The following is a 26,521-nucleotide window of genomic DNA, read 5'->3' on the forward strand; positions in this document are numbered from 1 at the left end:
GGCCTTGGAGCTTCCAAAACTCTATCATTTCTATCATTGTCCTTAATTATATCCTTGTCCTTGATGCTATCACTGTTTTTATCCTCTTGAGAGAGTATTATAGGACCTATTGTTTCCTTGCCTTTTTCTTATGTTGAGGTGGATTGAAGTTCTGTAGTGAAGTAATCCGCTTGTGTAGTACTTTGCTTATCAAATAGCATTTTCTTGTAGGAGTGGGATTGAGTTGCTTCTTTTTCCATAACAGTGTCTTCCGGTGGTTCTGGTGGTATGTTGGGTGATTTGGGTAGGTTTTCCATTGATTATTTGTAGTGATGGATGAGAGCAAGAAGGTCTATAAGTTCCACTAGTTGGGTCTCTTTTCTACTCAGTTCCTTTCTATTCCTTTCTATTCTTTATACATTTGTTTATGTACCAACAGTCTAGCATCACATTGAGCAACTAATCCCTGATTAAGCAAAACTATATGATAGAATTATTTTAGCACCTTCTCATGCTTATAAAGTATTCACAACATAGGTAACATTTTTTTTTCAAACTCAGCACATGAAATTAAAATAAGTAATCAGTGAAGAGTATTTTTTACTCTAAATCTTGGTCTGTAGAAATAGTAAATGCACTTGGAGTAAATTAATACTAGATTCAATATCTCAAATTCCTATATTGCTTATTTTATCGTATGTCTCCTAAGGTCCGTTTAGACATGATTTACTTCGATTGTGATCTAAAATAAGCGACGTTTATTTAAATAAAACAAACAAATTAATTAATTATACCTTCATTTCAAAATTCAAAATTAATCTATATGAATGCTTGTAACTATACCACTATTCAAGTCCACAAACTGTTAGGTGGACACATCTCACAGAATTTAATATTTGGAAAATTATCATAGTTAGATTATTTTGACGTGCTAGTTAGTTTACATCTTTTATTGTCTGATTTTAAAAGCGATAGTTTAAGAAATTCACATCAGCAGAGTTATATTTTGATATTTAACTAAAATCTTTTTCTTTGGCTTTGTTTTAAAGAAGGTGATCTGGATCGAGATATTGTGCTAGGAGAATTGGAGTTCGAGAGTCACCGTGACTTTGCGTACTGCAGGCGTATCGAGGTTGAGGAGGTCGTGAGAGTTATGCGTAAGATGAGTAGGGGCAGAGCGACCGGGCCAGACGAGATCCCGGTGCAATTCTGGAAGTGTGTGGAAAAAGCAGGTTTGGAGTGGTTGACTAGTTTATTTAATGTTATTTTTAAGGCGAAGAGGATGTCGGATGAGTGGAGGTGGAGTACGGTGGTCCCATTGTATAAGAACAAAGGTGATATCCAGAGTTGTAACAATTATAGGGGTATCAAATTACTGAGTCATACCATGAAAGTGTGGGAGAAGGTGGTTGAAGCGAGGGTGAGGACGACAGTGTCTGTATCTGACAACCAATTCGGGTTCATGCCGGGTCGTTCTACTACAGAAGTTATACACCTTGTTAGGAGGTTGGTGGAACTATATAGAGCGAGGAAGAATGATTTGCACATGGTGTTTATTGACTTAGAGAAAACGTATGACAAGGTTCCTAGAGAAGTTCTCTGGAGATGCTTGGAGACAAAAGGTGTGCCGGTTTCTTACATTATGGTGATTAAGAACATGCATGATGGGTCTAAGACTCGGGTTAGAACAGTAGGAGGCGACTCTGAGCATTTTCCAGTTGTAATAGGGTTACACCAAAGTTCTGCGCTCAGTCCGTTCTTATTCGCCCTGGTGATGGACGCGTTGACACACTATATTCAAAGGGAGGTGGTGCATGTTATTCGCCGATGACATAGTTCTGATTGATGAGCCGCGAGCCGGTGTTAACGAGAGGCTGGAGGTTTGGAGACAGGCTCTTTAGTATAAAGGTTTCAAGCTAAGCAGGACGAAGACGGAATACCTGGAGTGTTAGTTCAGCGCTGAGCCGGGGGGAGTGGGCGTGGATGTGAGGCTTGAATCACATGTTATCCCAAGTAGAGACAGCTTCAAGTACCTTGGTTCGGTTATCCAGGGGGGATGGGAGATCGTCGGGGATGTCACACTCCGTATTGGGGTAGGATGGATGAAGTGGAGGTTAGCATCTGGAGTCTTGTGTGACAAGATAGTGCCACCGACACTCAAAGGTAAGTTCTATAAAGCGGTGGTTAGACCGGCCATGATGTATAGGGCTGAGTGTTGGCCTGTTAAGAACTCACATATCCAGAAGATGAGAGTAGCAGAAATGAGGATGTTGAAGTGGATGGCGGGCACACTAGGATGGATAAGATTAGGAATAATGATATTCGGGAGAGGGTGCACATCGCTCCCATTGATGACAAGATATGGGAAGCGAGACTCAGATGGTTCGGGCATGTTCAGAGGAGAAGCCCCGATGCTCCAGTATAGAGGTGTGAGCGTCTGGTTGTGGAGGGCGAGAGAAGAAGTAGATGGCGGCCTAAGAAGTATTGGGGAGAGGTGATCATGCAGGATATGACGAGGCTTCATATTTCCGAGGACATGACACTTGATAGGAAGATGTGGAGGTCGAGTATTAGGATTGTAGGTTAGGATGTAATTGAGTCTTGTCTTACTTCGTACCATTGTGGGACTAGTATGGTAGGTTAGGTTTTTTTTTTCGTGTCTAAGATAGCTAGTGGCAATGTTGTGTCTTACTATTTTCGCTTTCCAGTGCATGACTTACTCGCTTTTGCTTTGCATCTTTTTTCTGGATTTCATATTGTTCCTATTTTTCCTGTGATTTATGTGGTGATACTAATATTGTCTCCTTTTGTCCTTTGTCTTTTTGTTTTCTTGAGCCGAGAATTTTTCGGAAACAGCCTCCCTACTCCTGCGGGTAGGGGTAAGGTCTGCGTACACACTACCATCCCCAGATTCTATTAGTGAAATTTTATTGGGTTGTTATTGTTATTGTTGTTGTTGTTGTTGTTGTTGTTGTTGTTGTTGTTGTTTTAAATAAAAAGTTTAAAGTTAATTCATATTCAGAATTGTTACCTAATCTATCATTGATCATTCCTTCTATGCCCGGGCCATCCTTCAAAAAAATAATTTTCCATACATTCCTTTCTTAATCAAACTAGGGTTTAGTTAGCTGGTGTACTTGCAGGTAAATTGAAACACTAAGGGGTCGTGATATGGTGGATAAATAAAAATAATTTTGAGATAAAAATTTAATACCGTTTTATTTTTTGTTTGGTTAATAATTTTTGAGATAAGTTATCCCAATATTAAAAATAATACTAAAACAACTTATACTGGTGGAATAGTAATCCTATAATAAGTTATCGCAAAATAAAGCAGTAAACATAATAATCTCATAATTAATACAATATACCAAACAGTTAATAAAAATAATACCAGGATAACCAATCACAACATCCAATATAATTAATCCCAACTTAACTAATCTCATTATAACTTGTCTTCAAACCAAATGATCCCTAAGGGTGTGTGTTTGGATGAATGACATGTTCTATCCTTAACTAAATGTCTAGATTGAACCTTGAAAAGTAATAAATAAAATTCTTTTTCTTTTAATGGATCTTACATTCACGGATTTGAATTAATCGAATCAATGAGCTCCGACTAATTCATTTAATGTTCATTTATTTAGAATCCATTAACTCAAACGAGTTAGAATTGAACAAATAGCATATGTTCTAGATGTCAGGCGATTATTACTCCATCCGTTCCAGTTTATGTGAACCTATTTCCTTTTTGGTCCGTTCCAAAAAGAATGATTCCTTTCTAAATTTGAAAACAATTCAGCTAAAATGTACAATTCTACCATTAATGAGAAGCTTTTATAACAATATAAATACTCTGGGCCCCTCTTTGACTTGTGTAATCAAACAGATTCATGTAATTATGAGGGGGGGGGGTAAGGTAAAAAATGGAAATTAGGAACTTTACAAAGAGGCAGGGAAAAGGGCAAAGAGAAACATTACAATAGGGGTGGGCATCGGTCGGTTCGGTTCGGTTTTGAACATTATCGGTTTTGCCTATCGATTATCGGTTTACAAATATCATAACCCGATAACCAAACCGATAAGATATTGATTATCGGTTATTGGTTAATCGGTTATATATCGTTATCGGTTCGGTTATCGGTTTACCCGATAACATAAAACAACTAAAAAAATTTGCAATATATAAAACAAAGAAATCAAACTGCCAGAACGTGTCAACTGCCAACTTTTATTGTTTCTTAACAAAAGCACGCTCCCACTTCTGTGCAGTATCTACTGATGTCTGGCGGAGAACTGGTGGTGAGTCTTGCGTCTTGACTCTTGGGGGCTGCGACGGAAACAAGAATGAGAACTGAGAGACAAACGACTGAAGACTGAAGAGTGAAGAGGGAATTAGGAAAATAAATAACCCTAGTATATACTTAAGGGTAAATTAGTAAATTACATCATTCTTATTGGGTTATCGGTTTTTACCCAATAACAAAAATGCAAACCGAGCCCGAACTGATAACCCAATAAAAAAAATTTAACCCGTTACCGAACCGTTAACCCAATAACCCAATACCGATAACCCAATAAAGAATTAACGGTTCGGGTTATCGGTTTTACCCGATATATGCCCACCCCGCGTTACAAAGAGGGGGAGAAGATATCAAAATAGACAACAAAAGGGACCAAAACCAAAATCAAATGAAAACAATTCCTAGCAGGAAAAAGCCACAGAAAAGAAAGTAAAGGAAACCCCAACCCCCCATGGGAATAGGCCATAACATCTCTCGCACAAGCAAACAGAACCAGAAAATGAGGAAAAAGCCATAGCAAAAGTTAGAAAAAGCAAAAAAGAAACCTAAAAAAAACTCACAATTATTCGCAGAAAACACACACTACCACTACAGTTCTAAAAAGAAAGCTTCTTACTTTACTCTTCTCTGCGTATCTAACCAGTCCCTTTCATTTCTACTCTGTCTTTTCGATAAGTCCATCTGTTTTACTCTGTCAGTTTAACTTCAATCCCATCCATTTCCCTCCCAATGCCACTCACTATGGTCCCCTTTGTCATGCATTAAACACGAATAGTCCACGTTACCTCTCAGGTTGGGCTTAAATGGTGATCTTTATTTTCCATAATATTTGTGCAAGAATTGATTCTTTAACTCATTTCTATATGTGGGTACTTATAAAGATTCCATTTTTTGATCTTGTTATGCTAAATTTACTCTTCTATTGAATAAATAAGGAAATGGGTATTCATTATTCATATCTGAAAATGGATAATATTGTGTGCAAAAATTGGTTTTTAAGACATTTGTGTATGTGGGTACTTATCAAAATTCCATTTTTTGATCTTATTATGCCAAGTTCACTCTTTTCTTGACTAAATAAGGAAATGGGTATTTAATATTGATATCTGAATGTATAATATTGTGTGTAAAAATTGGGGTTTTAAGACATTTGTGGATGTGGGTACTTATCAAAATTCCATTTTGTTTGATCTTATTATGCTAAGTTTACTCTTTTCTTGACTAATTAAGCAAATGGATAGTCATATCTGAAAATGGAAATGGAGAATGGTCGTTTCTTGTCTCTTTCAACCTTGTGATTTCTTGCTGTTTTTGGGTTTTCTTGATTTGACCATCTTTAGATCTAATTGTAGCTTATAGTGGTAATTGTAATGGAAATGTTTGTTGCTGGTGTTGATTGGTGATTTGATTGTGTAACTGATTCACTAGGTATTTGTTGAGAAGGACAAGTTGCTTTTGAGTTAGGGTTTGTTTCTTGGTGTGTGAAATTTTGCAATGGATGGGCATATGAAGAAGTACAGGCAGTTGAGTCCAGAGAGAGCAAAAGTTTGGACTGAGAAATCACCCAAGTATCAGCAGCAGAAGCCACGGTTGAGTAATGGCAAAGTGCCTGTGGTATACTATCTATGTCGAAATCGACAGCTTGAGCATCCTCATTTCATTGAAGTACCTCTGTCTTCGCCCGAGGGTCTTTACTTGAGGGGTAATGCAATTTTTGTTATTGTGTACAAATATGTTTGACCAATATGGTTGTTTGCTTTGGAATTTATTTGTGCTCTTGTACTTTTGAAGATGTAATTGAGAGGCTTAACGTTTTGAGAGGCCGAGGAATGGCTTCATTATACTCGTGGTCTTGCAAAAGGTAAATTTCGTTTAACAATTTTAGTTTTGTTGTCAAATTTTGCTTTCAATGAAAGACTTAATGATAAGAGTTTTGTCTGTGGACTTAAGATTTGTTTGTTTACAATACAGAAGCTACAAAAATGGATTCGTATGGCATGATCTTTGTGAAGATGACCTCATTCTTCCTGCCCATGGTAATGAGTATGTTCTTAAAGGCTCAGAGCTTTTCGATGAATCCAATGCAGGTATAGTGTACCACGTAGATAGAATTATAAACTTTGAACTGCTTGATTGTTAATTTTTTTTTTTTTGCATTACAATCCATGCATTATTAATCCATGTATTACAATCCCTCCATAACTTATTTCTTAACCAAATGACCCTTTAGTGTAATAATTGTGAGTGTTACTGCAAGAAATTAGAACAAAGGTCCCTTCTCAAAAAGAAATTAGAATAAGGGATGACTTTGGCTGCATTAATTCTTCATTGGAAGTGTCTTCCTACTAGAATTTCTTTTCTTTGTGAATGGGTTACAGTTTTGAGATTATTGGTTCTTATAACCGTTGGTATATTGGCCTTCTGTTCCAGGTTGCTTTAGTCCCGCTGGAAATGTTAGATTGTCAACAAACCCAAAGCTACTACCAGAACCACCATCTTCTAGAAGCCAAGATGATTCTTCGTCTTCGTCTAGCATGAATGAGAAAGGTACGAAGAATTCTCAAGATGATGAATCATCACCACCTGTTCAGCTTCCAGGTTCTTCAGCAGTATCCCCTCAGTCCAGTGCTGGTAAAAGTTCTTTATGGAATGGTTCATTAAGTCTGACAGAGTACAAGATATATAAGGCCGAAGGGCTGGCTGATGCTTCAACTCAGACTGAGGAAAATGCAAGCAAAGCTACACGTCCAGAAACTTGCACAAGAGGTGTTTCTACAGATGACGGGTCTGTAGAGCCTGAAAGTAATGAAATACAAGAGGTTCAGGTTCAACAGGCAAATGAATCTGCAGAGATATGCCGGGAGACAGTATCGCCTGCTCCATCCTCATCGAGTGCATCATCGTCAGGTGGTAGAACAGATACCTTGGAAAACCTCATCAGAGCTGATATAAATAAGCTCAACAGCTTTAGAATAATTGAAGGGGAGGAGTTTCGAGTTCCAAAAACTAAGCTAAAGCCCTCGAATGTGCTGATGCAACTAATTTCTTGTGGATCAATTTCAGTAAAAGATCATAGCTTTGGCCTTATTCCTACTTACAGGCCAAGATTTTCGCATTCAAAATTTCCATCTCCTCTGTTCTCGACCTCATTAACTTTAGGAGATCTTGATTGCCTGGCTGAGAATCCTAGGTTTATGGGTTTGAGATTGGAAGATAAAGAATACTTCAGTGGCAGCCTGCTCGAGATGAATATGCCCAAGGAACCTACTATTCTAAAGCGGTCGTCTTCTTACAATGCTGACAGGTTGGTATTTTTTGTTATTCCTCTACATTATAACACTAGAATGACTTCTACGTATTTAATAGATGCTTTACCAATATGACATTTCAGACTTCAAACTACCATAGATTTGTAAAACTAGGATAAATGTCAATTATTTCCTTAGATATGTGTATGGCAGTAGTTTCACAATCTGTAGCTGCTAAATTTTGCTCGTCTGATTTCCCTCAGTTCTAATCATGTCAACATTCATAGTACAAATCATAGGATGGTTGTCATGTTTAATTATTCTGTCCTTCCTAATGGTGGTTGCCTTTATCGTATCTTTGCATTTTAGGAACAAATCACTATTAGAGGAAACCTCTTATTAATTTAACCTAATATCGGGTAGATTTTATTGTCTGTTCACTGCAACAGCCATTTGCACAATTGCAAGATATACACACTCCCCCTGAGCCTCAGTTATGGCGGTCATTTGACGTTATGCTTGCTGCCTTCCAGATATAGAGTGATAGAACTAGCTTGAGTAGATCAGCGCATGTTTGATTCTTGTCCATTATATAATAGGTCTTCATGACCAAGGATTCTTGCTTGATTTTCCGTGATATTCTAAACGTTGAGTTTGAAATGGAATCTGTTGATGCAGGACAAATAAAGAACTTGGAGATTCAGCTGAAGAAAAAGAGGAGAAAAGCTCAGGCACAAAGTGCATTCCACGTTCAATCAAGGCTTCCCTGAATAAGCAGCAGGCAAGAAGCGAGACAATGAAATCCCCTCTTTCTGAAGGTCCTAGAATATCATCAGATAGAATAGGCAGTTCACGAACCATTACACCTGGCACATCCTGTGGAGGAAGCAAGCGAATTACAGAGCCATCATCCGGCAAGAGACACTCGAATAGAATAGACTCTTTCAGAGAGGAGAAAGAAAATGTGATCAAAATTGAAGAAAGTTAAGTATGACTGACAAAAGATATGTTACTTTCCCTGTTAATGAATTATGTTGGTTGAGATGTTTTCTCTTTGTTTCTTTAAACAGGCTTGCTTCAGGAGCTCGGGTTATAATACAGTCGAAAGGAGCTACTGACAATGATGATCTCTCTTAGAGAACAATTCTGAACATTAGGCAACTAGAAGAGTGGGGAATTTTGTTAAATCTTGTAACTACCTGTCCTACTTGTAATTGTCCAAACACGGTTCTTTAAATGTCAATTAGGGAAAAGCATGGAGTAAATTAAGCATTTGCTGATAGGGACAAGTAGTGAGTTTTGAGCTGGCTCTATTGTACCTATCCTTGTTTTTTTTTGGGGGGGCCTCTTTTTCCAGTTTTGTGGTGTATTATTGCCATTGAAGTGAAATATTCCACTTTTGAATGGTCCCCTGGACCTCAGCTAGTAAATCCAAGCAATCATTTGTCTGCTGTATTATTTAGTCTTGCAGTTCTATTTTATGTGTCCCAAAAAAAAAGATAGGTGAGAATACTATAAGGTGATCTCATGTTAAGATGATTTTTGTTTAAGGAAAATGGGTATATATCGATGAATCTTGAATAGAAGTACATTATCCTTTCTAGATCTTACTTATGAGATTATATTAGGATTATTGTTGTTGTTGGAGTAAAATGGAGTATCATGTATGTTAATGTGCCATGTTTAAGGGGCTATCTAGGTATTTAGCCATATATAAAAGTTAAAATCATTATATGATCCTTTCTCCCCAAATACGAACAACTGATGTTGTTTCCTTTGAGAACTTTTACATATGTTGAAAATTTTGTGTCTTTATGCTATTAACTAAGGCCATTTAGGACCGAATAAAAATAGTTTGAAATTTGAAATGGGATTGAAGAGGAAAAGACAAAAAGAATGACCAAGGAGCATGGGATTCCACTGCCCAATTGAGCTTTGTGGGAGAATGTTGACTTTGGTTGTGTAGTACTCACTGACTTTTTGGAAAGGTCAAAACAAACTTTTACCTAGGTTCTTTCAACAGTTTAGTAAGTACTCTATATAAGACGACAAAACAGAAAAGGCTTTGTTGTCCCAGCTGTCAAACCTTATTGTCTAAAAGAGTTTAGGAGTAATTTTATGGTACATGTAAGAATTTTTACATTATCAAGTTACTTAAATAGTGTAATTTCAGATAGTATTACTATAATATGAATTAGTAACTTGAAAAAGATAATAAGTAATTGTTACAACTTATTAAATTGTACTAATAGTGTCAAGATACAATATAAATTAAATCTATTGTCGAAAATATAAGTATATAACTAAACTTGACTAGGGGTGTCACCTCTTTATCTTGTAGAATATAAACGAGACGAATAATATACTCTCAACAAACGAGAAAATAGTCTTCTTTGCCCATTTGCAATTGGGATTTTTACACAAATAGCCGTCTATATTCATTATTTATTGTTTCTAGCTATATACATAATTTATACATTAATTATATACAATTATACACATATAATATATAAATTATGTATATACTATACCTTCACCGGCTATTTTTGGTTTAAGTGGTTGGATGTAGGGGTGCCAATGGATATTTAAAAACCGATTAAACCGACCGAACCGTACCATACCGAACCGATTTTTAGGTTTCTTTTAATAAAAACGTAGGTTTTTATATAAATCTATAACCGTACCGATAATTAGGGTTAATTTTTTTATTTTATGAAAATAAATCGAAAAAAATACCGAACCATACCGAATAAATTTACAATGTAAAAAATATATTTATATGCTAAGTTTATGAATAATAAGGCATTAAATATTTTCTTGGGCCTTGGAATTATGAAATAGTTACAAGCCAACAAGTAATTAAATTCAAAAATCCTAATTCTCAAACCTATTATGCTACTTCTATTGAAACTAAATTATTTTCAGCGTATTCACTAGCAAGATACAAGGTATTGTAGCGATTAGGAGTTGCAACCTACAATGTATTGAATATATTTCCTTTCGTATGAATTGGATTTATCTTTTTGAAATGTTTAATATTCTATGGACTTTATTCTTGAATCCCAACTTGGTTAATATCTGTCCACTCGTGTGATTTATATTTTTTTTGTATTTGCTTAGTATCATTTATGCTACTGTAGAATATATGATGGATCTATACTCTATCCATCTTTCATATTTTCTTAATTCATCATATTTTAAACGGTAAAAATATCTAGAGAGTTTTGTTAAGTCTTATAAAAGTACGTATGTTATTGCATTCTACTTCTACTAATGACTTTTACATGACATTTTAAAAAATTACCAAAAATTTACCGAACCGAACCGATACCGAAGAGAAACTGACATGATTGAGACGGGTTCGAAAAGTCTAATTTCGGTTATACATAATAGAATAACCGAAAAATTTCTATGGTATAAAATTTATAAAATAACATGCCGAACAAACCATTGACACCCCTAGTTGGATGACAACTATTTGGGATAATTCTTCTTTGCAATTTGACTAGACGAATACACTCTCAAACTCATCGTGAGCATTTGAATTATCTATCTATCTATATCTATATTATTATAAAAACATGAATACAATGTCGGTTTACAAAAATAGTCTTAAACATTTAATTTATATAAGGACAGAATCGTAATCACTTATAGTATAATATTAAATTTTGGATGAGTTATATATAGAATAGGATATATGATGAACCAAATAGCCATCAATTATGAAGTAAATCGAATCCAACTTTGACTAGAAACACATATCTATAAAAAGTTTCTTTTTAAGAACAAAAATCTTGCATCAAATCTTCCGGATTTTTTAGGAAAAATATTCCTATTCATATTAATCGTTCAACTTTTGCTTCTTCTCAATTTTTATCTACTAAATTTTTGAAAGCTAAAATATTATTTCAAAGAGATAATCTATGTTGTATAAAATTATACGTTTAGAATTTTACTAAAAATTAGAATTTTGAAGTCCACTAACAATAATTTTTTTTAATCTATCTATCTATATCTATCTATATCTATATTATGATAAAAGTATGAATACATTGTCGGTTTACAAAAATAACCTTATATTATTAAGCATAATAGCTCATAATAAAAGAACATAACCGAAATTTTAGATACTATCCCTTATAATCCTATATCATAATATAATACTACACGTTAGGAATCCACATGATTTTCTTTAGGAATCTTATTAGTATAATTACTTTGGGGTTGTTTAATTCATATAAAATTGAACAAGTTGAATTATCTATCTATCTATCTATATTATTATAAAAGCATAATACAATGTCGGTTTACAAAAATAGCCTTACACATTTAATTTATATAAGGACGGAATCGTAATCACTTATAGTATAATATTAAATTTTGGATGAGTTATATATAGAATAGGATATGTGATGAACCGAATAGCCATCAATTATGAAGTAAATCGAATCCAACTTTGATTAGAAACACATGTCTATAAAAAGTTTCTTTTTAAGAACAAAAATCTTGCATCAAATCTTCCGTATTTTTTAGGAAAAATATTCCTATTCATATTAATCTTTCAACTTTTGCTTCTTCTCAATTTTTATCTACTAAATTTTTGAAAGCTAAAATGTTATTTCAAAGAGATAATCTATGTTGTCTAAAATTATACGTTTAGAATTTTACTAAAAATTAGAATTTTGAAGTCCACTAACAATAATTTTTTTTAATCTATCTATCTATATCTATCTATATTATGATAAAAGCATGAATACATTGTCGGTTTACAAAAATAACCTTATATTATTAAGCATAATAGCTCATAATAAAAGAACATAACCGAAATTTTAGATACTATCTCTTATAATCCTATATCATAATATAATAGTACACGTTAGGAATCCTACATGATTACCTTTAGGAATCTTATTAGTATAATTACTTTGGGGTTGTTTAATTCATATAAAATTGAACAAGTAAATATCGTTAGTCATGTAATCCTATTACTTTTAGGATATACTTCTTTAACATTCCTATTATTAATTTAATTTGAAAACGTATTATAATGTCCTATTACTAATTTAATTTAAGAATGTATTATATTATCTAAATCCATTTAGAAAAATGGGAGCCTATATTATTATAAAATCATAATACAATATTAATATATTAAAATAGCCCTAAAATATTAAATGGAAGAACTCACAAAAAAAGGATATAACTGTAATAACCTATTTTTTAGACTACATACATTCTATGCTAATCTTTAATTTTTAAGATTTTAAAATTAATAAATTTTGTCTATTAAATTCTCATTAAAAATATGTACGAAGGTTTAATAAAATAATTTTTATAAGAATCATCCGTATTGGCAGTACATTACCACTACATAATGTCTAATATGAAGAAAAAATAAAAGTAATATTAAATGGATTGCATAAAGAGTTAAAATTGAGAAAAAAAATACCACCACGATTATTTTATTTTATATTCGAACTATTTTCCTACTCAAATAATATTTTTAATCAATTTTTCATGTAATATTAAAAAATACCCAATTATTAAACAACAACTAAGGGGTCGTTTGGTTTGAATACGGCTTATGCTGAGATAAGTTATGCTGGGATAGGGTATGCTGGGATAACTTATGTTGGGATTGTTTTTTATCCATTGTTTGGCATGTTGTATTAAATATGCAATTCCATAATTTGTAAGAAGAATGCACAAGTTATACCGATGCTAATTACCCCATTCTCTATAAGGTATAAGTTATCCCGGTGTTAATTTTAATCCTGAAATAACTTATACCTGGTTTACTAACCAAACGAAGTATTAAGGTGGTATTAAATTTTTATACCAGCACTATACCTTCTTATACCTCATACCAAACGACCCTTAAGAGAATATTTAAGAATATAAATGTATGAGAAAGAGAAAAAAAAAATAGTTGGTAAGAGTCAATACCACTAATGATTCTACAAACATAAAGATCTAAAAGTGAAATGTCATATCAATCTTTTACTATTTAAAAATAAAATTTATGATGAATAAAATTATAATTAAGATTAAATATTCAAAACAAGAGATGAACTAATAGTAAGATCTGAATCAACATAGAATAAATTATCTTTAATGGTACAATAAAATAATTAAATCTTTTAATTAATTATTTAGCAAAGAATCCAATTAAATTATTTCTTAAGTTTATCATTTGAGTAAAATTCCTATTCAAGTTAAAAAAAATCTTAGGCTATATAAATTTATTCCATAAAAAAGAGCGTTAGAACACAAAGTAAAAAGGTTAGTATATTATTAAGAATCAAAATGTTATACAAGTGTATGAGAAAGCACAATCAAAGCTAAATCCTAAACAAGAACAAGCTTTTAAGTCTATATTATAAAAAGTCGACTCTGGTATAACAGGATTATTGTTTGTAGATAACTCCGGCTGAATCGAAATAATATTTATACGTCATGAATTACTTGCAAATATCATATCAAGCGGCATGCCATTATTAGCAATAATAGCAAGTGGTATACCAACAACGATTTTATTGTGAGGCCACCCACTTTAGATTTGATATACCTCTTCAAACAACTTAAATAACCATCACAAATATATCAAAGCAGAGCAATGATGCTAAATTTATAAGGAAAGCAAAATCGATAATATGCCATGTAGCACTTATGGCTAAGTGTCAAACGATCGAAATAACTGCCCAGAGTTCTAGAGATATATTGGATATTAACGAACCATTTAGTGAAAAATTAATGGTTTGGTGATGATCTCTGTCAAGTACTATCAATAGTTCCAAAATCGACAAAAGCTGAGACTATAAAAGCTAGCTTGGTAAAGTTATACTTCTAGCCTCAAACAAAAAAGATTCAATTGACAAGAAATATAAAGTAAGAACAGATCCAGTATTTAGTGTCTTCTTGCTTCGTGTCGGAAACGAAAAAGAGTATCCAATAAAAGATGATTTGGTTCTTCCTTAACATTTGGTTATCAATTCCAATGGTAATAGTAGTGCATTTAATAACAGAAATATTTCTATAATTAGATTTTGTGCAGATCGCATGATAGAATTAAAAAGATATCTTAGCTAACAGAAATAAATATGTTGATCAACTAAATAAAATGTTGATTGCAAAATTTTATAGTAAAAATAAAATGTTTTCAGTTTTTGACTCAGCAGAAAATGATACCAATAATTACTACCAAGAATAATACTTAAATACTTTAATACCAATTGGTCTTCTACCATACATGTTTGTTGTCAACTTTCTTATTTCTTATGTATGTTAGTGCCACCGTATATATAATAGACTATGTTAAAATTGATTATCCATTATATATAGGTTAATTTTGAAGGAAAAATATGTCCGTCATGCCACTGAAAAACTTAGATACGCCGAATAGCTACAATAACACACATATGGTATATAAAAGTTTTGACAATAACGTTATACATGCAAAAATTATAATACTGGTTAATGTGCTTCTAAGTATATTCTTATCCCTAAATTCACCTTTCGTCTTCCGAAACTAAGAAATATCCTTTTAAATTTGTGTGCAAATAATTTTTAGTATGTTTATGTTTTGCATATATAATAAATAAAGTATAAGGATAAACATCCTAAATACTGGACTATATTTACCGCAATATATTTTCTTGTACGAACAACTGTATGTTGTACTTTCAAGATGGATATCAAGATCGGCAACAAGAGTTCTGGTTAAGGCGGAGCAACCAACACATTAGGAGAAAAAATACAAACAAAAATATTGCCACAAAGAAGTGTTCGTTAAGATACTATCATATTAAATATTTTTAAACTATAATATATAATTATCTAATTAACATGACAAAATTGATCATTTGTGTAAGTTTTGATGATATCCTTTTATTTTAAATTTATATATTATGATAATGTAATAATATTTTTCGGCATTTAGATGATTGTTATATTAGTATACATAAAATTTCTCTCATTAATTAAATTTATGGTTCCTCCATATAAATAAATGTTTAAATCAACCCGCACCATTATTAACGTGCAACACACATTCATAGATACTAGTACTATATTAAAAGTACGAAGGCCTTTAGTGAAATATCGTTCGCCTTTTTTACCCTTCGTAAGTATATTTTGTGTTGGATAAAACTGTAATTATAAACATAAAGAATTTGAAAAACCCAAAATTTCAGCAATTAATATCACATTAGGTTTTAGTATTATATTTTATCAAAGGTTGGTTTTTTATTGTATTAATGTCATTTTAGGTTTATGATTCTTTTACCAAAGTTGCTCAACAAGTAATGTTAGTTTATGTTTAGTTCTTTTTTTTTTTTGGTTATAATTGCCGTAGGATACAATTTAAAGCTAATTTCTGGTTTTCCAAATTTTTTAAATCAGAATCCAATAAGGAGAAGCAATTAATGTCACTAGGTTTAATATTCTTCTACCATAATTGCCGTAAGATACAAAGTCAAATTAATGTCAGTTTAGGTTTAAAATTCTTTTACCAAACATAGTTAATTTTATTTTCTAGAATTTTAAAATCAAAACCATTTAAAATAAGGAGGAACACATCTATAAATAGAAGCCGACATTTCACTTTTTTGTCAACGTTTGAAAGGTAAATTCGTTTGCGCTTGTCAGTTTTGATTTTTGACTACAATATTTCATGTACGATTACCAGTTTAAAATTACTTCTTTATAAATTTTGTATAGGTTTTTAGATCATTGCATTTTGTATAATGCAATGTCTGTATTTTTATTTGGTATTGTAAAATTTTTAGTTGAAGGTTACAGCAGTAGTCAAGTTCCTATTGTTCCTTTAACCTGCTTTGTATGTTTATTCATTTGTTTCTAATGCACTTTGAATCAAAATGAGCAGTGCTGGTGTGTTTTTTTATTCTGAATTGTATTTGTGAGATTTTTTGTTATAAAAATATTTTTTGTTATATATACACGTCAAATATTAGTTTATTGTTCTAATTTTTTCATGTTGTAAGTTAGATGAATAGTTGATTGGATCAATCTAATTCAGTAATTATGATAATAGTTTTGTTGTCTACTCTTATATAAGACGAGACTCTACTGGCTTATTTTAAATTATGGTATTTGATCTTATTTTAATTTTATTATAAATTTATTGTATTTGGTTATATATGCATGTATAGGGTTTATACAAAAGGTCTTTTCCAGAATTTAGTAGCTTATATATTTACTAAGAAATGTAGTTTTGTACTGTTAGGATGACATCGTCTAATAATCCTCTTAGATTCAAGAGATTTTACATTTTAATGGACATATAAGTGAGTAGAGTTGAAGTAAGATATCCTTTCTATATTCCTTCGAAGAATTCAAAAGAAAGTAACAAAAAAAGTTGTCATAGGCAACTAATGCTTAAATATAAATTGAGACTCGATATATAATTTAAATATATTTTTTAACTCATAATTTTATAACGATTGAGTTCATCACAAGGGTGATAGGACTTCATCATAATATAAAAAAGATACTACTTATTTAATTGCCTTTTTTTTTGTTGATCTAGCTAAATAAGATCAATATTCATTATTTTTCAAAAAGCTAGGTTGGTTGATTCTTTTATCAAAGTCCTGGTTTTGATAAAACGGATCGATCCCCACATTCGCTCTCTCTGAATCTCTGCAACCAGTGAGATGGTTGCCGTAATTAAGGACCCGTTTGGCTACAGATTTTGGCAAAATTTATTTGGGTGTTTTTGGCATACATGTTTGTTCATCAATTTTATTCATATTGTAGCAAATTCCTAAAACCCAAAATCCAAAGCCAAGAGCTAGTTTTGGCCCAAAATATTACTATTACATTTTTTAAAAATTGTCCCAAACTTTTGTATTTTATAAAAGAGCGCGCCATTTATTATTTGGTAACAATGCTGCTTCTCGGTCAACTGATAATGTATTTATGTAGTTCATTATAAAAATAATAATTTTGTACTAAATTTATTTATGTTCAATATTATGTCCAAAAATATTTTCATCTTCAAACCAAACTTCACCCAAAATAGATTTTTCAAAACAAATTTGGGATCTAGCCCTAGCTAAGTTCTGGTGGATATTCCGTCGATATAGTACCTCAGATCAGATCGAAAATGTACATACATGAGATCAGATCGAAAATTTATTCCTCTGGCAATGAACGCATCACCCGCTGGTTTTGCTCTCCGATGACGCTGATTTCCGTCCGGAAGAATTAAGTGGCAGATTTTCGGTGAGATCCGAATAGGATAATCCATTTCCTGTTCGATTAACCTCTCGCTCTAAATCAATAGCTTTGTTTTGTGTATTCTGTATTTTCTGCTTCAAATATTGTTTGAAGGTTTTGAACTTTGGTTCATTGGGAGGATTATCTGAAGCTATATTGGAAAAACAGCTTAAAAAATGAGCAAAGTTTGTATCTTTCAGAAATAAATGATTGAGATTGCCAAAAATTCAGTGTGATGATTGTAACTATTAAATCGAGCTGAATATGAAGAGGAATTGATTAGGGTTGATAAGAGGAAAAAGGAACGAGAGAGAGAGAAAAAATCTCATTTCTGTTAAGTTCTAGAATATACACCAACTACTTTCTTCTCTTCCTATTTTTACATTATATTAGGCCTTAGCCCAGAAGCTCAAATATAAATAAATACACCCTAACTACGCCGGTAGTAAGCCTGTATCATCGGTCGTAGTAAGCTGAAGTCCAACATCCCCTTCAAGTTGGAGGGTGCTACAACCCCCAACTTGAGCAACAAAGAGTGATGAATAGCTCCAGTGAGTGACTTTGTAAAAATGTCGGCGAGCTGAGAAGTGGTAGGAACATAATGCAGGGAGATTAGTCCATCACCAAGTTTATTCCGAACGAAATAACAATCCAATTCAATGTGTTTCATCCGCTCATGAAAAACAAGATGCTTCGCAATATGAATGACCGCTTGGTTGTCACAGAACACTGGCACAACAGATATATCAACACCAAAATCAGATAAAAGTCGAACAATCCAAGTCCACTCCACAACCACCTTACTAAGAGCTCGGTACTCAGCCTCAGCGGAAGAAAGGGAGACAATTGGTTGCTTCTTAGCCTTCCAACCAATGATAGAGTCGCCCAGAAGAATGCAAAACCCAGTGACTGATCTTCGAGTGTCGAGGCAAGCAGCTCAGTCACTATCACAGAAGGCAGATAAAGAAAGAGATGGAGAATTTCCATAGAACACCCTAACATCAGAAGTACCTTTGAGTTATTGAAGTAAATGCAATGCAACCTTCATGTGGGAAGTACAAGGGGCCTGCAGGAACTGACTTAGATGTTGGACAGCAAAGCAGAGGTCAGGCCTTGTGTGAGTCAAAAAGTTCAACTTTCCCAGCAAGCTCCTATAAGTGTCAGGAGAAGGCAGAGGATCACCCATGGCAGCTTTCAATTTAGAGTTCAAATTCAAAGGACAAGTCACAGGAGACAACATATCATAATTGTATTCATGAAGTAGATCTCTGATAAACTTTCTTTGATGTAGTAATAGCCCAGAAGGAAGATATGCCACTTCTATGCCAAGAAAGTAGTTAAGAACACCCAAATCCTTAATTTTGAACTGATTGTCCAAGAAGAGTTTCAAAGCAGAGATTTCTTTCAAATCATCACTAGTAAGTATTATGTCATCCACGTAAACTGCAATGAAGACAGTGGAACCACCTGATCTTCTGATGAAAAGGGAATACTCATCCAAAGAATGGAAATAACACCTAAAACACAAAGCATGAGACAGCTTGACATACCACTGCCTAGATGCCTGCCTCAAACCATATAAAGATTTTTGAAGATGACAAACCAAATTAGAAGACTGACCAGATAAAGCAACAACAGACAAACCAGGAGGCAATTTCATGTAGACCTCCTCATCTAAGTCCCCATGCAAAAATACATTATTTATATCAAGCTGAAACATAGACCAATTCTTTTTTACAGCCATAGCTAAGACATTTAACAGTAGAAATTTGATAACTGGAGAAAAGGTTTCATTAAAATCTACACCTTCCACCCGTGTATCACCCACAACCAACCTGGCTTTATATCTTTCTATAGACCCATCAGCCATATATTTTATCTTATAGACCCATTTACAACCTATGAATTTTTTGCCAGGAAGTAACTCAACAATAGACTAGGTAGGATTAGCCTCAAGAGCCTCAAATTCCTTTCTCATAGCCTCTTGCAAAGCTGGAATAGAGGCTGCCTGATGGTAAAATTGGGGTTCCAGGCCAGCAATGCTAACTGAACTTTGAGAACAAAAGGGAGAAGAACTAGAGCCACATAGAGTAGGAGAGAGACTGTAAACATACTAATGAAGATGACTGGGATTAACATGATTTCTGATGGATCTCCTAACAGGAGCTGGAGACAGACTAGGGGCAATAGGAGGAGCAGGAACAGGAGCAGGTTCAAGGACAGGAGCAGAGTGAGGAACAAACACATGAGAAGGAATAGGGGAAGAAGAGGGAGAAGTAACAAGTATTGAGGATGAGACAGGATCAGGTTCAAGAGAAGAGGTGTAACGAAATTCATCAGAAGAGAAAGGAACAGGAGAAGAAGATGAATTAGAAGTAACTGATGAAGGAGAGACTGAGGCAAAAGTGAAAATACCCTCATGAAACACTACTCTCTAGAAATAAAGGTTAGTTTAGTAACTCGGTTGTAAAGTTTATAACCTTTCTTAGCCAAGAGATATCTTAGGAAAATACAAGGATCAACTCTAGGTTGAAACTTGTCCTTGTGACACTTAAGAATTGTGGAGAAACACAAGCAACCAAAAGTTCTAATGTGAGTATATGAAGGGGGTTTCCCAAAGAGTAATTGAAAAGGAGTTTTATTGGCAAGCAACTTGGAAGGAAATCTATTAATGAGGTAAGTGACAGTGAGGACACAATTACCCCAAAACTTAATAGGTAACTTAGATTGAAAGAGTAAAGCTCTAGAGGTTTCCAACAAATGCCTATATTTTCTTTTAACTATCCCATTTTGTTGTGGTGTATGTGAGCAAGATGTTTGGTGAAAAATGCTATTGTCAACAAAGAATTGGCCAACAAGAGCACCAGACCCAAGTTCAAGAGCATTATCAAATTGTGTTTTGACCATGAAAATAAAAGCTTTAATCAGAGGAAAAACATTATTTTTAGACCCCATAAGGTGAGTACAAGTAGCTCTAGTGAATCATCTACTATAGTCAAAAAATAATTGCACTCATTGTAAGTAGGAGTGCTATATGGTCCCCAAGTATCCACATGGATAAGTTGGAAGGGACGAGAAGTTTTGATGGAACTAACAGGAAAGGATAGTCTAGGTTGCCTAGCTAAGGGACAGATACAACAAGTAAAAGGCTGTTTGGAGGAAAATTTACATGGAATGGATGAAATATCCTTCATTCTGACAAAGGGGATATGCCCCAACCTATTATGCCATAAAATCTCCATTTTATTCAAATTAGAATGGTATGTACCATGATTATCAGTTCCAATGGCAGCCAATGGAGAATGGTATTTACAGTTGGAAGACATAGAAGTAGAAGAACAAGTAGGAAAACTATTACAAGCAGCATCAAGAACAGTAGAATCAAATTTTGGACATGACTGCACAAGCTTGTATAGCCCATGATCATGTTTACCAATTTCTAGTAGCCTCTTCAGTGAAGGGGCCTGTATGAGAAAACATGAAAATTTACTAAACAGAACCATGCAATCTAATTGTGCAACAAACTTGTGAACAGAGATAAGATTGTGCTGAAAACTAGGGACAAAAAGTACATGGTGAAGTGTGAAAGAAAGAAAGTGAAAAGAACCAGTGCAGGTGACTTTGACTTTATATCCATTAGGAAGTGTGACCAAGTATGGGACAACTAAAGGCTGAATATCAAAAAGTAGTTCTTTCTTAGAAGTCATGTAATTAGTGGCCCCAGAATCTATTATCCAAGTGTCCTCATGAACTCTAGTTAGCATGCATGCACCGTAAGACATCTTGCCTACACGATCAGGGGAAGGAACTATACCAACAAAATTAGCAAAAGCCATCAAAATAGACTGAGGGAGAGACTCTAAAATGTGATATTGCTGAAGTAATATCAGGAGCTGAGCATACTAGTCCTTAGATAGACTAGGAATCACATAATTAGAATCAACAGGACTCTCAGTGGAAATTGGTCCAAATTCAGAAGCACCACCTGAACTTTGCACCTCAACATTTGCAGCAGTTTGTTTACCTTTGGTGAATTTAAAGTTTGGTGGAAATCCATGGAGCTTATAGCATCTATCAACCAAATATCCAGGTTTCTTACAATACTTGCATAAAAGAGGAGACTTGTTCTGATCAAAACTGACTTTCTGGACAAACTATCTAGGAGAGACAGATTTATTATTCAGATTGACATGAAAAGAAGCAGAGTCACCATGGAAATGAGAATTAGGAGTAATTTGCCTCTGCTTTTCATCTTGGAGGAGGATACCATAAGCAGTATCGAGAGAAGGTGGAGGTTGCATCATGAGCAAGTTGCTCCTAACACCAACATAGGTCTCATTTAGACCCATGAGGAATTGGTGTAATCTGTTCTCCTCTTCCTCCTTCTGAAGTCTAGGTTTAGCAGCACAAATGCAAGTGTTGGCATGATTAGTGCACATAAACCTCAGTTCATCCCATAATTTCTTGAGTTTGTTGAAATAGGAAGCAATATCCAATGAACCCTGAGAGTAGATCTATCTCTTGCTTAATCTCAAACACCTTAATCCCACTAACTAAACCATATCTTCTATTAAGCTAACCCCAAATACTTTCAGCAGTATCCGAGTATTAAACACTCTCAGCTATATCTGGGATAGGGAATTAGTCAACCAAGAAATGACCATGTTATTACACCTTTCCCAGTGCTTAAACTGAGGAGTATCCTCACCTGGTCTCGGACAACTCCCATCAATGAATCCTATTTTATTTCTAGCGGACAGAGATACGATCATATTCTGCCTCAAACCCCCAAAATCAGTCCCAGAGAAGGGTACACTAACAAGAGATACACCAGGCACATCAGAAAAAAGTAAAAAGAGCAGACTGGATGCGTCAGAAGTATAGGTAGTACTCGAGGATGTATCCGAACCTCCCATAGCGACAGTCAAATACTTTCGTCAAAGCAATAATACAATAAGATAACCAATGCAAGGAAAGGAAAATTGAAAGAGATTACCGTATGTTTTGCTATCGGAAAACAAACGGCCTTGAATGTAGATTCCAAAAGGCTGAGCAGAAAAAACCCTAGGCCAGCAACGGAGGAGGAAATCGGGTCCAATTCGAGCTAAAATCACCCACACGTATCACACATACCACCAATAGACGACGAAAAAGTTACTCCGACCTCGATTCTGCCTGCAAATTGAGAGAAAACTACCAGAGACAGAGTCAACCAAGAACATTGTCAAACGAGTGAAAAATTGATGAAAACGAGCGAGGGTAACACTGCTCAAAACAGGAAGAAGAGAATTAGCGGATCATCCGCTCTGATACCATGTAAAACTATTAAATCGAGCTGAATATGAAGAGGAATTAATTAGGGTTCATAAGAGGAAAAAGGAATGAGAGAGAGAAAACATCTCATTTCTGTTAAGTTCTAGAATATACACCGACTACTTTCTTCTATCCTTATTTTTACATTATATTAGGCCTTAGCCCAGAAGCTCAAATACAAATAAATACACTCTAGCTAAGCCGGTAGTGGGCCTGTGTCTGGGCCGTTGTAAGCTGAAGTCCAACAATGATTGTTTTCATTATGCAGATAAGGAGTCATTAGTAGTTGGAAGTGAACTTCTTGTTTTTGGCCGTGAATTATTTGATTTTGCTATATGGAAATATAGTTTGGTTCAGAACAACTGGGCAACATCTGAAGGAATGAATCATAGTCATTGTCCATTTGGATCAGGTAGTCTTGGTTCAATTGCTAGTGTTGCAGGGGTAGCGACAAGGAAATCTGCTGACCTTTGTGATTCTTTGACTGGTAGATGGAAAATACGGCCAGATATGTACTCTTCATGTAGATTGTGCTCTGGCTTTTCATGGATGCAAAATTCTATGTGACTGTTGGATGACTAGCACTAATTCTTTGATTTGTGGAGAAAAAACAGAAGATAAAGTCCAGATGAGAGTATAACAGAACTGAGGAAAAAAGCTTCCAACTTTGATCCAAGAAAGGCTACATATTGGGGGGAACCTTGAGAGAGTGCCATTCATGTCTGTAGTTAATGCTTTTGATGAGATTTTGGGGGACTCAAGAAGGATTGTGATTACTGTAATCATGACTAATATGTTGAGGAGTGTAATTGAGACGACGCCCGAGGATTTGTTGCATGTTGTGTACCTTTCAGCTAACAAGATTGCAGCTGCACATGATGGTTTGAAGCTTGATGTACTTGCTGAAGCTTGTGGCACTAAAGAAACACATATCAAGAAGCAATACAAGGTACTAATAAGTTTGTTAATTTGGAAGAATTAGGTTGAAATTTGCCCAATATGTAGGGTTGCAGCTGAATCATTAATGCCCTCTACCATTAGTTGTTTTGACTTGAATATTTTACTTGAATTCAAGTACTGTTAATGCCCTCAGTTCTGTTATACATGAATTCATGAGTCTAATCCTATACTATACATGACACTTGATGTACTTGAATGCTTCATGACTTGCATGTACTTGAATCATAAGTCTAATCCTATACTATTCAATACAAGACTTAAAAGACACCTAGACTAGATAATGTAAAAGACTTAGGAAAAAGAATAGATTACTCTCCCATGTTAGCCCTTATGGCTATTAGACACGGTACACACAATGCATTTTCACTCTTCATTATTCTTGTGGCTCAAGGGGGGCTCAAGGGGAAGGCTAGTAAATCTTTGCTTTAGGCTCCCAAATTTTGGGGCCTCAAAAATATTTTGTTGTATCTTCGCTTAGATAATATTGAAGTTTAATAAAAAAAAAAGAAAAAAGTACAAACTCTTTATAAAAGTAGAAAACTATCTATTTTTAATATTTTAGAACTTTGAATTAAGCTACTCAAATATTCATATTGATAAATAATATTTTTTACAATAAGATCCAAGGTAACACATTGTAAATACGTTGCTAACATCTTAATACTTCGTATTATATTTTATAAGATAGCTACACTACAGACAAAAAAAAAGAAACTAATGTAAATAATAATATTATATTTTGTAAGATAGCTACACTATAAGCAAAAGGAAAGAAAAAGAAGAAAGGCCCCTTATTAAAATTTGGCTTTAGATCACCAGTTTTATTGGGACGTCTTTGCTTATGAGATCAGTCTTCAAGTGCAATGAGACTATGGGCATCAGATCATGTGAATGTCTCACTCTTGTTTGTCTTGCAAGTGCAATCAATTGTTGTAATTGGTCCAACTTTCCATCATATTCTTCTTGCTTTTCTCTTATTCTAGCCTTTTCTACGGCTTCCCAGCTTTGAGTTACTCCTTCCTACAAGAAAAAGAAATGAAAAAGAAAAGGTTTGGACACAACTCTCAAAGCAACTGTAACCCTCTACCCCAACAAAAAAGGTTAGACGCAATTCCACAAAGCAACACATAATCTTCTTCATCAACGAAAAGGTTGGAAGATAGTAAAGAGTTTTAAACACAATTCTCGAAGCATTCGGCCATTTACAGACTTAGGAAATAAGCAGAATTTCTTTGAGATTGGAATACAAGAAATCTAATATTTAGTCAGTGTTTGATAATCCAAATCGATTAGTCAATCATACAAGCATTAACACTCCAACAGGATGCACATTGCTTAAAAAACTACAGAATCTGAGATCTCTTACCGAGACAGGTGAGTTATCAACCATTCTTGGTCTAAGTTTTTCAAATTGATGCTTTCTTGGAGACTTTTATTGTCACGACCCAACTTTCCCTCCGTTTGGGTATCGTGATGGCACCTAGTCTTAGGGACTAGGTAAGCCTAACATTTTTAGAATAACAACAATAATAGAAGAACATCTAACTATTTGAAAGGGGAAATCTCCACAAGATTTACAATTCTCAAAACCTGCGGTACAAGTCATAAGCTCTACAGAGTTCGCTACAACTTCTAAATACAAATGTATGGAAATAAGTACAACAGTGTGAATACAAATTAGGAAGGTGACTCCGAAGCCTGCGAACGTAGCAGCAGGGTTACCTTGAGTCTCTTCGGCAAGAATCCGCACAGCTACTAACGATCAATACCTAGATCTGTACAAAATAAATATACAGAAGTGTAGTATGGACACACCATAGCGGTGCCCAGTAAGTATCAAGACCAACCTCGGTGGAGTAGTGATGAGGAACAGTCAAGACACCTACTGGTCTAATAAACTAAACAAGTATAAGTTATGAACAACAGAACATGATATCTATATAAAGACTACGCGATATGGCTAACAATACAATAACTGCAATAAGGAAGGAAAACAACAAGTAACAGTGGAACACCATAATAAGGACACAAAAGGGTGAACGGAAATACAACCCAAATTCGAAATCACAAATACAGTAAAAACAAGTAATAACTCAGCAACTACGGCAGTTTTAATATCAGGTCTTAGCCAACAAACTCCAATAAATTAGTCAAAACCTTCAAGTATAATCTTTCACCCATAAGTTTTTGAATAGGAATCTTTAGAATATAATCCTTCTCAATAAGGATATTTCAAAATATACTTTCTTCAAATAAATATCTTTCAAACATAGTTCTTTCAAGATAAATACTTTCGAATATAAATTTTTCAAATAAATATCCTTTGAATATAAGTCACCCTGTGACACCTCATCTCATAATCATACAATACGGGTCTCAATACCTGAACCCTAGCTTGGCATCCTGTGCCCTCATCACACCTCATAACCGCACTGACGACTCACGTGCCAAATATAGCTATTCTCACATGGA

At 34.2% G+C, this 26,521-nt stretch overlaps 2 protein-coding genes across 6 annotated transcripts; one reads left to right on the top strand and one right to left on the bottom strand.

The window, feature by feature from the left end:
* The first annotated feature begins 4,694 nt into the window (after positions 1-4,694).
* LOC104211961 (protein SOSEKI 3) lies at positions 4,695-8,989 on the top strand. Of its 5 annotated transcripts, none has more exons than XM_009761116.2 (6): positions 4,695-5,078; positions 5,715-5,988; positions 6,078-6,147; positions 6,258-6,373; positions 6,717-7,590; positions 8,213-8,989. In XM_009761116.2, the coding sequence occupies exons 2-6, from the start codon at positions 5,781-5,783 to the stop codon at positions 8,520-8,522; spliced, it is 1,578 nt and encodes a 525-aa protein (XP_009759418.1). In that variant the 5' UTR covers positions 4,695-5,078; positions 5,715-5,780; the 3' UTR covers positions 8,523-8,989. The 5 variants fall into 5 exon arrangements, with proteins under 5 accessions (XP_009759418.1, XP_070018943.1, XP_070018944.1 ...); XM_070162842.1 differs by lacking the exon at positions 4,695-5,078 and adding an exon at positions 5,082-5,151; XM_070162843.1 differs by lacking the exon at positions 4,695-5,078 and adding an exon at positions 5,158-5,302.
* Positions 8,990-21,678: 12,689 nt separating this feature from the next.
* Positions 21,679-22,692, bottom strand: LOC138881636 (uncharacterized). The gene is made up of 3 exons (XM_070161878.1): positions 22,438-22,692; positions 21,967-22,278; positions 21,679-21,921 (listed from the first exon to the last, which is right to left on the bottom strand). Exons 1-3 carry the CDS (start codon positions 22,690-22,692, stop codon positions 21,679-21,681), a joined length of 810 nt encoding a protein of 269 aa, XP_070017979.1.
* Between the last annotated feature and the right edge of the window lie 3,829 nt (positions 22,693-26,521).

This window comes from Nicotiana sylvestris, chromosome 11, assembly GCF_000393655.2.
Source record: "Nicotiana sylvestris chromosome 11, ASM39365v2, whole genome shotgun sequence".
NCBI classification, from domain to species: domain Eukaryota; kingdom Viridiplantae; phylum Streptophyta; class Magnoliopsida; order Solanales; family Solanaceae; genus Nicotiana; species Nicotiana sylvestris.